Source organism: Sceloporus occidentalis, unplaced genomic scaffold (assembly GCF_023333645.1).
Source record: "Sceloporus occidentalis isolate IW3139 unplaced genomic scaffold, rSceOcc1.0.p SCAF_5, whole genome shotgun sequence".
Classification (NCBI taxonomy): Eukaryota; Metazoa; Chordata; class Lepidosauria; order Squamata; family Phrynosomatidae; genus Sceloporus; species Sceloporus occidentalis.
This window is the reverse complement of record NW_028316985.1, coordinates 34,121,679-34,135,636: the sequence shown is the minus strand read 5'-3', so window position 1 is coordinate 34,135,636 and position 13,958 is coordinate 34,121,679. Positions and strand designations below refer to the sequence as shown.

Genomic DNA, 13,958 nt, shown 5'->3' with positions numbered 1-13,958 from the left:
TTACATTTTACTAGCTTTTATGCAAGGATATTGTTTACTGAAATCAAGATATGCTACATCCACAACATGTTTGCATCTCTATCAGAAAAAGAGCTAAGGTTATTCTGGCATGGCCTGTTTTTGAAAAACCCATGTTGACTTTTAGTAATCACAGCATTCCTTTCTATGTCCTTGCAGACTGTGTGTTTAATGATCTGCTCCAGACTCTTTCCAGGTAAGACAATAAAGGTTGGTTCTCCGTTTTTAAAATATAAACTGTTTCCACCTCCAAAGTTAGAGAGACAACTGGCTAAATACTGAGCTGGGAAGAGTTACTTTTCTGGACTGCAGTTTCAGTCAGGATGAACCAGTGTAGTGTAGTGGTTTGAGCACTGGACTATGATTCTGGAAACCAGGCTTCAGGTCCCCACTTGAGCAATAAAACCCACTTGGTTACGTTGGGCAAGTCACACATTCTCAGCTTCAGAAAACCTCACAATAGGGATGACTTAGGTTCGCCACAAGTCAGAAATGACTTGAAAGCACACAACACAAGTTCCCAGAAGCATGGCATTAGCCATACTAGCTGAGGGATCTGGGAGCTACAGCCCCCAGCCAGTAACCTTTCCATGTCCATATGTGCATGCCTTCAAGTTGCCTGTCAATTTATGGCAATCCCATGCATTTTGTAGGGTTTTTGCTCTGTTACAAAGGGTTAGCTAGGAAATATCTGGAAGTCCCGAAGGGTGTGTGCCATTCCACTGCCATCTCACTCCAGAATAATGTATTCTAGGTCTCTAAGAAAGAAAAGATGGGGGAAATCAGGGTGGGGAAACACAGAGCAATCTCCGCAAAGTACCATATATACTCAACTATAAGTTGACCTCATACAGTATATAAGGCAAGGGCAGGATTTAGGGGCCAAATTATGGATTTTGATATGACCCGTGGGGAAGTTGAGAGTAAAGCTTAGTAACAAAGAATCCAAAGGATGAAGCAAAGGAAAACAATGCCAAAGAACCTACAAAATTTCAGCGGGTGTAACTGTTTGTGTTCACACTAAATGCTGGATAAATGAGAGAGAAGGTCAGTGCTTCCAGGACAGATTATACTCTTGCCTTTCATCACAGGATGGTTCCTTTTTTCTAAGAGTTAAAGTATCGACCTATAGATAAGTCGACTCAAGTTTTTTGGGGTCAGTTTTTTGACCTAAATTTCTAGACTTATACATGAGTATATACAGTATTTTGGGCTGCTGGGCCTGAATCTATTAGGTCAGGTCCTATTATTAGGCAGAATGAGGAGCTGCCAAAGAATTACTGTACTGAGCAAAACATGCTTGCACAGAAAACAGACGCAGTGTTTGCTGTACGGGAAATCCAATTTCTGCACAGAAAACATGCATGTTGCACACATATACACACAAACTGCATGTGTTTTCATGTGCAAAATAATTCTTCCACAACTCTTCAGGATGTCTAATTGCTGGGAGAAAACCGAGCAAAGGCCTTGCTGCATTATTATTCTTTCCAGTTGGGTTTCCTGATTGTTGGAAAACTTGTTTTTCAGTTTGTAAATGAGTAATAGCAAATATGCTTTCAATCCCTACCCTCCAATTATCTCCTTCCAAAGGGAACCAAACATGAATGAACACTGCATGCCCAGAATTTATCACCTCACAGAGAAGTGTGGCTTGGGTAACAATATCAAAGCTTATTTTTGAAAAAGGGTGGTTCTGTTGGTGGATCAACCACTCAGTAAGATGCTATTCAGCTATTTCTTGGTGAGGCTGAACTTTTCCAAAGGAATGAGGGTGTAGGAGTCCTGATCCACAGATTGAAGCTCATGTATAACAATCTTCCAACTGAACTGACACGCTATGCATCTGACAAAGTGGACTTCAGCCCATGAAATCTGCTCTCAAAGTATTTAAACCCAGTCATTTAACTGGGGAGAACTAATGTGGTTAGGAGTTGGAGTGTTGGACAAGGACTCTGGGAAACAGGGCTTGGCTGTGGAAACCCACATACTCTCAGCCTAAGAGGAGGCAAAGACCAACCTCCACTGAACCAAGCTTGCAAATAAAGGCTAGATTTAATTACCAGCTAAAATCAAATAGTTCCAGGCAAGGCTTTTATCATGCTATCATCAACCTCATTCACTGAATTGTTGCCTACCATACTTTTAACTCTTCTGTATTTTTCCATGGCTGCTTGTGCCTTTTTTCTTACTTGTGGGGAATCTGTTATAGAAGAAAAACAAAAACAGAACAGGTACAAAGTACCTTCTAATCAGCTAAGCTTTTAAAATTTCTTTCCTAGGGACTTTAAACATCTTTCTGTTGGCAGGCAAAGATTTTTTTTACAATTCCAAAACACTTTCAGACAGTGATCGTTTTAAAAGAAAGGTTGTTTCAAAGAGTGCTGTACTGCTCTAACAGTACTGTTTTTCAAATTTTTATTATTTTAATCATATTGTTTAAATTGTTTTAATATTGCTGATAGTTTAATTCCATTTTAATGTTGAACTTTTGTATGTTATGTGTTTTCAACCATAATCCATCTGAATCTCAGTTTTTGGGGAAAGGCTAGACATATATGTTGTTGTTGTGTGCCTTCAAGTAGTTTCTGAGTTATGGCAACCATGAGGCAAACCTATAGTACAGTTTTCTGGCAAGTTTCTTTTGAGTGGGCTTGCCATTGCTATCCTCTGAGGCTTAGAGAGTGTGACTTGCCAAAGGACTTGCCCAGTAGGTTTTCATGGCAGAACTAGGTTTCAAACCCTAGTCTCCCAGTGTCCTAGTCTAATGTCCAAACCATTACAACACACTGGCCCTCAATGGTATACTCTGAGCAAGGTATATTTTAGATATAATACAGTAATATTAATAATAATAATAATATATTCCTGGAAAAAAGATGGGAGACTTCCAGAAAATACAAAAAAGAATAACAATTTCTTGATAATATCTTGTATACAGCAAGTTAAAGCAAATGAAGTGTGACAATTTTATGATAAACACTTTATGATAAACAAGCAGAATATTTTTAGCCTTATTTTTAGCTGTGTTCTGGCTTGTAATCTTGCTTGACATTTTGCCTAACTTCAAAAAACACAAATCTCTGTCTCAGGCTGAATCTGCACTGCAGAAATAATCCAGTTTGACACCACTTTAACTGTCATGGCTCAATGCTGTTTAATTTTGGGAATTATAGTTTTGTGAGATATTTAGCCTTTTCTGTCAGAGAGCTCTGGTGTCACAACAAACTACGGCCTGGGACAGATGAGCCAAAAGTGGCGTGCCACCGCCGATACTAGGGTCTGGGAGCGTGCAATAATTGCACGCCCCTGAACCCTGGGACATAAGGGCGGTGCCATGACTGCACGGCCCCACCCACACAGGGTGTGCGTTCATGACACAAGTGTGGCGCAGCATCCGCACATCACTGCGCCACGCTTACATCATGGATGCTCAACAGGTGCAGTCATGGCGTCCGGACGGTGCCATAAAAATAACCTGCTTTTAGCAGGTGTTTTTTACTCCAGAGGGACACCGCGAAGTTTGGCTGCTGTGGTGTCCCTCGGCAGCAGAAAGGAGTGGCTGCAGACCGCCCTTTCAGGGCTCTTTGTACAGCCCCTACAGCTCCCAGCATTTCATAGCATAGGCCCATGGAAATTAAAGTGATGCCAATCTGAATTATTTCTGCAGTGCAGATGCAGCCTCATTCTTTCATTCCCTTTTTGCTCATGTTCTGTTTGCCTGCTCACTTGGGGCATTTCAACATGGGTCAATTACATCAGTTTCCCCCACCTTCACCATAACCTGTCTACATGAAATGAGTCCAAAGCCAGATTCGAATGCAGACTATCTTCACCAGAGAAGGCCAGTTCCACATGGAGTCTGGTCCATCCCTGCCTAAATCTGATTATAAGAACTCATCTTTTGCCCCAGATATTGCAGGAAAATTCAGAGCTCTCTGGAGCAACGCTGGATGATTGTTTACACATGTGTCCCACTATGCCACCTGCCGCTGCCCCTGGCATGACTCTCTCCCTCTGAGGTCAAAGGAGTAACCCCAGCATGTGATCAATGCTGGATGCCTCATTATTTTTTACTTTGGAGGGAGCCCTTGCACCAGCAGTGGCAGTGCCAGATGTCACAGCAGGACACATGTGTAGACAGCTATCTGGCATTGCTATGGAGTACAGAGTTATTCTGGCTGGTATAGATGAGCCATAGGTCAATAATGCAATACAGTGGGCTCTACCCCCTGAAATCAGATGAAGAATAGATTGCTTACCTGCAACTGTAATTATTTGAGTGCCCATCTGTGAATTCACCCCAAACATTGTATTAAGATCTATGGGTAGGTAACCCATTTTGTTTCTTGGAATACATAATACAAGGAGGTATGGTATTGTACTGATCTGAGGGAGAGAATTTGTTTGTTAATAAGGAAAACTGGGACCGACGAAGACAACAAAACAATACAATAATTCTGGATTTGCCTTCTCCGCATGATCTTTTCTGCATTTCTCCATACCAGTCTCTTCTACACATCTGATACCAATGATACATGTGGAGGACTTTTCCAAGACGTTGTTAATAGTGATTGGTGGTACTGTAATATCACAGTACACACACAAAAAAGTTGGCTTTGGAAATATACATTTGAGTTTGCTAGATATTTTGTTACTTTTCTCAATATACTAAGAGTTGGGTTGGCATTAATTGGTGCGCTGTTTTTTGTCATCTGTGAATTCACACATACATACTGTTTTGCACCTGTAGAGAGTTATGTCTGAAACAAAGAGCTGAGCTTTGTGTGTTAGTGAGAAACTCTGCCCATGTGCACATGCTCCAGGGAGCCCATGCTCTCAGTTCCTTGTACACTCCATCAGATGACGCAACAATGTGCATGCCTTTCAGGTGTGCCAGGATTCTCTGTGTAAATTTCAGATACCGTGGTTACATTTTCTGGCTTTCTTCACCACCCACGTCAGGTAGAAACATCATCACAAACAAAACAAAGTCACTGAAAGCCAACATTAGTTCCATCTTTAACAAATTGGTCAGACAGTAATCCCCAACTTAATTCAACTGAGAATACTGTAATTGTATTCTAAAGGATCTGGGTTGTGTTCCAAATTCTCATACTAGTGTCATATACAATGCTACCTTCACAGGCTTGGGTGTGTGTGGGAGAGGGGGTCTTTGCGAAAGTATAATGTTTTCTGAAGCACAAGCTGTATTGTAGTGGTACATTTTGAAGCGCAGGGGCTCCTCATGACAGCCACACCTGTGAGAAGAATCCAAAATGCAGTTAGTTGTGTTGATCATATCAACAAACCGGTTGAACTCCACCACAGCAAAGCACTTCAAACTTCTTTTCATGTCAACAGGGATATAACTCAGAAAGAACTAGCTAACAGCATGTATCTGACAACCTGATGGCATCATTTGATATAGAAAACCGGCACAAACATAAAAGACTGGATTTTAAGGCATGAGTCTCAGTCTGTGGCACATGGAGACAGAGAAGTAGCTTATGCTGAACACATGCATTTTGGGGAATAGCAATCAAACGTATTCCCAATAATGCTATAATAATTTTGTGCTTATATTATATGTGTTTTACAGCTACTGTAACAAAACATTTTTGCTCAAAAGTGTTGTAATTTGATGTTACTATTGGCATTATTATTTCTACAGCATTCTATCACATTGTCACTTATAATTTTGAAATTATATCCACAAATTCCAACCACTCACCATGTACCATGTATTTTTAAGAAGCTGGAGATGTTTAGCCTGAAGAAGAGAAGGTTAAGAGGTGATATGATAGCCCTGTTTAAATACTTGAAGGGATGTCATATTGAGGAGGGAATAAGCTTGTTTTCTGCTGCTCCAGAGACTAGGACCCGGAACAGTGGATGCAAGCTACAGGAAAAGAGAGTCCACCTCAACATTAGGAGGAACTTCCTGACAGTGAGGGCTGTTTGATAGTGGAACACACTCCCTTGGAGTATAGTGGAGTCTCCTTCCTTAGAGGTCTTTAAACAGAGCCTGGATGGCCATCTGTTGAGGATGCTTTGATTTAGATTTCCTGCATGGCAGAATGGGGTTGGACTGGATGGCCCTTGCAGTCTCTTCCAACTCTATGATTCTATGATCCTATGATTCATTATAGACAGAAAGCAACAATAATCAACAGATCCCAGATATATGCAATGGAAACACATAATGACTTATATTTTCCGAGATGGCAAACTTCAGGCCAATACTTATCATGGCAAAACACCCTTCCAAAAATCGATGTGGAAAGATGGAAGTGAGAAATGACAGGGCTTTTTGGCCACAATGTTTGTTTGGATAGATAAGACAAAAACTGGCCCAGCAAATCTATTTGTTCTTGCCACAGAGATATCTATTTGTCCCAGACATCATAAAGTTAGCAACTTTTAAAAAAATTGCATGCCATTCTCAGTGAACCATGATGCCAAGAAACAAAATGATACAACACTGGTTGTAAGTAGGTTGGCCCCATATGGGAGAAACATTGGGATTTTTTGGGGTTCACGAAATAGAAGTGTAGTTGAGAGCCAGCATAGCGTAGTAGTTTGAGTGAGTCTGACTCTGGAGGCAAGGGTTCGAATCCCAGCTCTGCCATGAAATCACTGGGTTGACTGTGGGTGAGTCACACTCTCTCACCCTCAGGGGAAGCCAGTGGCAAGCCTCTTCTGAAGAAACTTGCTAAGAAAACCCCATGATAGGTTCACCATAAGTTGGAAATGATTTGAAGGCATAAAACAACAACAAACATAATATCTTCCTTAACTTTAACCACACAAACTGCTTAGATAAGCCTATGTCTAAACCGTCTATTCTACGCCATTGGTCTGAGGAAGTAGGTTCAAGTTTATCAAAACTCATGCTACCAACTTCTCTTTCAGTTAGTCTCAAAAGTGCTACAAGATCCCTTTGCATATTGATTTTCCAGAAGAACACGGCTGTGTCTTTGAATTTTAACCACCATTTTAACTCTACTGCTAATCTTCAGTATACTGTACTACAACTCACACAGTGTAATTTAAAAAATAAATCCTGGTGCACATGGGTAAACAATAAATAAATAAATAGCCTTTCTGCTAAAGAAAGTGCTCAAGGTAAGAGTAATAAAATATAGAATTATAATCAACACACAAACAAGAAAAAGAGCACAACAAGTTGAGATGACACTCAACTAAAGTTACCTGGATGGATAATGTCTGTAAGGTTTAAGAACCTTTAAAAGGAGTCAACATCATGTGGCATTCACATAGATCTAATTGTAGTCTTTCTGCTCCACATCCAGAGGTTTGTGACAAAAATGCAAATATTGGAGGTACTGAGAATCCCCAAAAGAGAAAAGGGCTTGGGAGGTGGAGAAGGAGAGAGGAGGAGAGAGAACTGAATGCTTATCAGATAATAGTTCTGCATGTTCCTCTTTTATGACCTATTTTCCACAGCTACAAAATTTTCTTTTATAACAAGGATTTCTTTCTTTTATATCCCACACTTGCTCTAAGATACTATTCTCACATACATACCATCTACCAGAATGCATGTCTTTTGTATAGTTTTCCCCCGTTTATATACTTTTGGTTAAATATACAATGCTACAGGAAAATAAGGTAGCTATAGTTTCTCCCAGTGTGTCCTACTCATCACAGCACAGCTTTCAGGTTTTTTACAGGCTGAAGATGGACAACAGCTTGTAAACAACACCTGTTTGTTGTTGTGTGTCTTCAAGTCATTTCTGACTTATGGCAACTCGAAGAGAGCCCTATTATGGGGTTTTCTTGGCAAGTTTCTTCAAAGGGAGTTTGCCATTGCATCCTCTGAGGCTGAGAGTGTGTGACTTGCCCAAGGCCACCCAATGGGTTTCCATGCCCAAGCCAGGATTTGATCCCTGGTCTTCAGAGTCCTAGTCCAGTGCCAGGCTGGCTCACTAGAAAACATATATACACACTCTCTGAATAGCATTGTTCTCATGTATTGAGTCGCTTTTGAATTTGACTTCAGTAGTTCTTATTAACCACTTCCCCCTAAAAGTAGTATGTTACAGTTTAATTAATATGGGTAACTTACTACTTTTAGGGAGAAGTGGCTAATAAGGACTAATGAAGTCAAATCCAAAAGCTACCCAATAAGTGGGAACAATGCTATTCAGTGTGTGTGTGTGTGTGTGTGTGTGTGTGTGTGTGTGTGTGTGCTTTTGTGTGTAATGATGTTTTCTAGTTAATTTCCATTGCTTTGTACAAGATATGAGAGTATTTTTGCAATGTTTTTAAGTGTGATGCCATTCCATTATCCTTTTTTATAAAATGAAGAACTAGCCCAAGTGAGTCGCTACAATACCCACTTATTGGGTAGCTTTTGAATTTGACTTCATTAGTCCTTATTAATAACTTCCCCCTAAACGTAGTAGGTTACCCCATATTAACTAAACTGTAACTTAAAATTAACTTAACTGTAAAGATACTCATTAATTGCAATGAATTATTTGGGGTTTTCAAACAGCCACGCTACAAATTACTTTTTGAAATTAAGTTTCCAAGCTCTAGATCTGAGCACCCTACATTGGACATACCACCTTCACAAAGTAGAGAACATTAGAGTAATAGGTTTCATCACAAAACTTTTTTTCACACTCCATACTTTGCTTTTGCTTGGAGATTGTTGTTGTTGTTGTGTACATTCAAGTTGTTTCCAATTTATGATGACCTTATAATGGGGTTTTCTTAGCAAGGTGTTTGCCATTGCCCTCCTCTGAGGCTGAGAGTGTGATTTGCCCATGGGTTTCAATGGCTGAACTGGGATTCAAACCCTGGTCTCCAGTCATTGACCAATGCTCAAACCACACTTGGAAATACTGGTCCCAATCTCAAAATTATGGATGTGCAAGAATGTATCTTAGGAATTAGTGATGCGCTACCCCTAAGTGTACTGCCTCTAGGAGTAGCTGTGAATGCCCATTCTCAAGATACCAATATGGAATCTATTTCTCCATCTACACTGTACAGTGGTAGGTGAGATCACTGGTCTTGAATGTACAGTGCAATATAGGACCCAAACAGACAGGCCAAAACAAAGCTGCTTTGGGTCACTTTGGAGGTATGCTGTTTAAATGACACATGCATCTTAAGAGACCAGAAGCCGCACTAAAGCAGCGCTCCAGTCCTTAGGACTGGAGTATGGCATTGGTGCGGCTTCTGGCCTCTTAGGACGCATGCATCATTTAAACAGCATACTTCCAAAGTGACCCAAAGCAGCTTTATTGTCTGTTCTGGCCCATAGATAGCACTTCTGCCTTCAGTATACTCCACAAGCAGGGTATTGCTCTAGATCTTACCTTTGAAACATGTGTTCCTTATTGTTGCATGTAAGCCCCCGTGTTGTAAGACTGTGATGTGCACAAAAATGTTATTTCACTTGCAATTTTTACCTACAGGTGGAAAACATGTGACCCTCCAGGTGTTGTTAGATTGAAACTCCTTTTTGCCATAGCCAGCAGGAAGGAAGGAATGGACTTGCAATCCAACATTTGGGAAAGACACCTCAACAGGGCCATTTAGTGGCCAGCGGAGAGCAGTCAGTGTCAGTGACTAGGTTTTGTGTCTGGATACAATGGTAATTTTATCCTCTGGAACCTCCAAAGTTCTCCAGCAAGGCCCAAGAGGATACCATCACGGTTATAGATCCAGCTAGACTTGCAGTGATTCCCAAACGCTGCTCTTCTATGGGGTTTGGACTTCAGTTCCCAGAATCCAAGTCTATTGGCCAAGATGGCAGAAGCTTCTGGGAGCTGTTGTCCAAATCAACTGGAAGGCCAGTTTGGGAATCACTACAACATGGGTTCAAAACACACTGCAGAAACAATCCAGTTTGAGACAGCTTGAACTGCCCTGGCTTGATGCTAGGGAATCCTGGGAACTGTAGTTTTGTGAGACATTTACCTGCCTGTCAATAAACAACAATTCCCAGGATCCCCTAGCAATGAGCCAGGGCCGTTAAAGTGGTCACAAACTGGATTATTTCTGCAGTGTGTTTTGGACCATAGGCTGATCCTGCTCTCCACCACTGGCCACTAAATGGCCATGGTCCAAGCGTGAAACTAGTGGATTTTAAAGGAGCTGGATTTTGCTGCATGCAGCAGGTGTTGAATTCCTCCCTCTGCAACAACCAAAACACCTGTTAGTGTCTGTAACTAGTAGGTTGCCAGCCACAGCTTTCAATTATTTTTGCTTCTACGCAAGGATACATTTAGGGAGACAGATATAGTTGTTCCCCAAATATACCCTGCGTTCCATATATGTTGGCATTTTTTCGTTAAGCTGCCTCCATTCCTGCCTACTGTTGAAATATTAACAGAAGACCATTGCAGGTATTACATCTTAGTGCCTCATATATTGTTAACACTGCCCCCCCACAATTCTCATCAAGTTTGAAGTATGCAAGCCAGAAGCATATAAACCGCCAATATTTGAAAATGAGCCTGGTTAGTTGGAGAGGTCTAGTGGTTGATATCCCAAAAATGCTCCTTTTTCAAATTATGGTTATCTCCTATAAAGGTACTACTTGTAGAACTCACTGAGCTGCATGGCAATTCTTCCTTGTATACTCTTAAAGTGAAGCAGAGTTCCAAAGCAATCTCCATGCCTCTGGAATAGAGCTGTGTTCACAAATATACACCACCATATATACATATGTGTATGTGTGATACACACACACATACTGCATACACTGCAACTTGTAACATGAAGTGTTACTTGAAGTATAGTTTACACCAGATTATATCCTTAGGCAAAGGAGCAAGGTACCAAACTGGTTCTTCATTCTCCACCCCACAACACACAACTGCTTACCACAGCCTTTTTATTCTGCTTTAAAGTGAAATGAAGACGTACTAGACTGCCATCTGGTGGCTAATCCCATTGGCGTTTTTTCCCTGGTGAAACATTCCCTTTCCCGACCTGTCATATCTATCCAGATGCCTTCAGAAGGGCCATTGGGTAGTTTAGACATAAATAGAAGTTTGTGCATCCTTTCATTGGTCTGTTACTAGGATGGAACCTCCCTTTTTGGCGCACTGAACTTTTTCAGTTGAAATAAGAAGCATACTTCTGATTTTAAGGCTATACAACACTCAGCCTGAAATGATAAAATGTCTTCCTGTTTTACATTGCTGCTTTTTCCAAAGAAATGAGGGAGACTGAGCCACTATGCGTTTAAATTTTATTTTAAACCCTAAAATTACAAAGACTACTAAATCCTTCTTGCACAAAATTACACATACAAAATAAAATGGACAATCAGGTATCAATCCTATGAGAATTTTTCCTTTATTTAAACAACAAGCATCCCTTATTTTTGTTTTAAAACTGGAGTACTGAAAGTTATCTTTTCCATCCCTCTGTAGGGGGGAAATAAGCCACACACCCACACACCCCAAACAGAAGCATTAATAGTACACAGCTTTATAAAGCTACCTTAAAAGATTCATTATTGGCTACATGTCCATTCTCATCCACAACATTTGTTCCTTCCCTCCTCCTTCAGGTGTTTTAAGAGACTGGCAACTCAAAAAGTAGATTGCTGTGGAGAGCGGATGGACTGTAGAGAACTGTGGATTAGAAAGCAAACATTGCAGGGCTGGGGACACTTGGACGGCAGAGAAAGGACGGGTTTTGTTTCACCATACTGATTTTTCCCCAAACATGGCGAATTCTTCCTTGAAGTTGTCAGGGACGAGGCAGTGGTCAGGCTCCAGGAGAACAAGGGTGGAAACCATGCCTATCTTTTAAAAACTCTTTGGAAGGAGAAAGGAAATTAAAACCTTCACTCTATATCTACTTCACCATGGTCAGGCTATAGATATTGAAATAGAAAAAGCACAAGTATTTGCACAATTTCCACTGATCCCATTTTTACCCCCCAGACCCCTAATAAGAGTACAGAGCAAAGCCAGTGGAAAGCTTACCAGCCTCTTTCTGCCCAAAACAAACAGTTCTGTATGGATTCGGTGACACTAGCATCTGACTCGCCTACAAAAAGCTTTTCTAAAAAAAGTTACAGCATTCAGTCGCAATTTCCACTATGATTATGTTTCTCAAACACATAACTTAAGGGTCTTCCTTTAAAGTGGGCCCACACCATACGTCCCTTTCTTATTCATCCCCCTCCCCTCCCCACCATCCTCTCCAAAGGAGAGGAACATTCAAGAACATCCTGATCAGATTTGTGTGTCTCCCCCTCATGCTCAAAACACAAGCAAGTATTGCATACCTTTATAAAGGAGGCAAGGATGAACACATAAAAATACATTTTAAAATTACAAGTGATAAGGAGAAAAATCCAAATCCAAAAGAAAAAGAGCTTTCTATATTGATGGGCAGGTTGTTTTGTTTTGTTTTGCTTTCTTTCCAGCAATTGGTTTAAACTATTATAGGAGAAGAATAGTTCAGTCTTTATAAAGCTGCAGTAGAAAGAAGTAGGGAATAAAGGAGGACTCTATTTACATGGTAGAGGTCAAGGAGAGTGTCCAAGGAAAGAAGGGGTCCCATCTCACTTTTTCTTGGCCGTCTTCTTTGCACTGGACTTTGCTTTGGGTTTTGATGCCTTTGCCTTTTTAGGCTTTGATGCTTTCACTGGCTTGGCCTTAACAGTCTTTGGCTTCTTGGCTTTCTTTGGAGCAGGTGCCGGCTTCTTTTTGGCTTTCTTTGCCGCGGGCTTGGGCTTCTTGGCCGGCGACTTGGCCGCAGCCTTCTTGGGCTTGGCCGCTTTCTTGGGTGTTGCGGCCTTCTTGACTTCCTTTTTGGCCTTCTTGACTGGAGCTTTCTTGGGCTCATCACCTTTGGCCAGGCGGAAGGAACCGGAGGCGCCGACCCCTTTGGTCTGCTTGAGGACACCTGTTGTCACCAACCTCTTGATGGACAACTTGATCTGGGAGTCGGCGTTCTCCCCCACCTTGTAGTGGCTCTTGATGTACTTCTGGATGGACTGGCGAGACGAACCGGCCCGGCTCTTTTCGGCCTGTATGGCAGCCACGATCATGTCCGAGTACTTGGGGTGGTCCGTTGACTTCTTGGCCGCCTTGGCCCGCTTGGGCTTGGCAGCAGGTGCCGCGGCAGAGTTCTCTGTCATCTTGGCACGTGTGTGGACTTCCTCCTGAGGAAGGCCAAAAAGCTGTGGCTGTGTAACCCAACTGGGCTTGGAAGCTGGTTTCAAAAAGTGGGCACGTGGGGATGCCTTCCCAGCAGAGTTTCCTCAGGAATCTTAACTTCCCTCACACAACTGAAAGGTTGTTGTTGTTGCTTTTCCTTCCTTGTAGTCAGAGAGAAAGAGAGAGGGGGGGGTTCCTCAGGAATCTTTAAGTTCCCTCACACAATTGCAGCGCTGTTGCTTTGTTGCAAAGGCAGGAGTGGGATGTTGCCCCTTGAAGGTGTCTCTTCCAGGGTGTGGTCCACAGGGCAAAGAAATGTCCCCTGAAACTTTAGCCCTGGCTAAGAAGGCCTCTGCCAAAAAGCTTGGCCGAACTCCTCTCTGGAGCCCTGTGGGGCTGCTTTTGGCAATGGCCAGGCCTTCCTTCCCCTTCTCTTTGGGGCTGTTCCCACTCTTCTCCTCCTCAGCGACGCTGCTGCTGCTGCTGCTGCTGCTGCTGCTGCTGCTGTCTCCCTCTCTCTCGCTCTCTGCCTCTCGCTCTCTCTCTGTGTCTGGCTCTCTCTCTAGGCAGCAGCCGGCGCATCCGGGTATTTAGTGCTCAGGCGCGGACCGCGGTGAGGACAGGGCTGCTGGCTGCCTGCTCAGGCCCCGAATGGCGCCTCGCCGCCGACATCTGTGTTTCTTCCGCCGCCTAAAGCGCCCCTTTCCCGCTCCTGCGGGCGCCTCCCAGGCCCGGCACCCCCTCCTCCGGCAGCTCCGGCCCTTCATCTCTCGG

At 42.4% G+C, this 13,958-nt stretch overlaps 1 protein-coding gene across 1 annotated transcript; it reads right to left on the bottom strand.

Moving 5' to 3' along the window:
- Positions 1–11,240: 11,240 nt before the first annotated feature.
- Positions 11,241–13,723, bottom strand: LOC149311903 (histone H1.0-like). Its single transcript, XM_089528137.1, has one exon. It carries the CDS (start codon positions 13,163–13,165, stop codon positions 12,587–12,589), a length of 579 nt encoding a protein of 192 aa, XP_089384263.1. The 5' UTR covers positions 13,166–13,723; the 3' UTR covers positions 11,241–12,586.
- Positions 13,724–13,958: the final 235 nt, after the last annotated feature.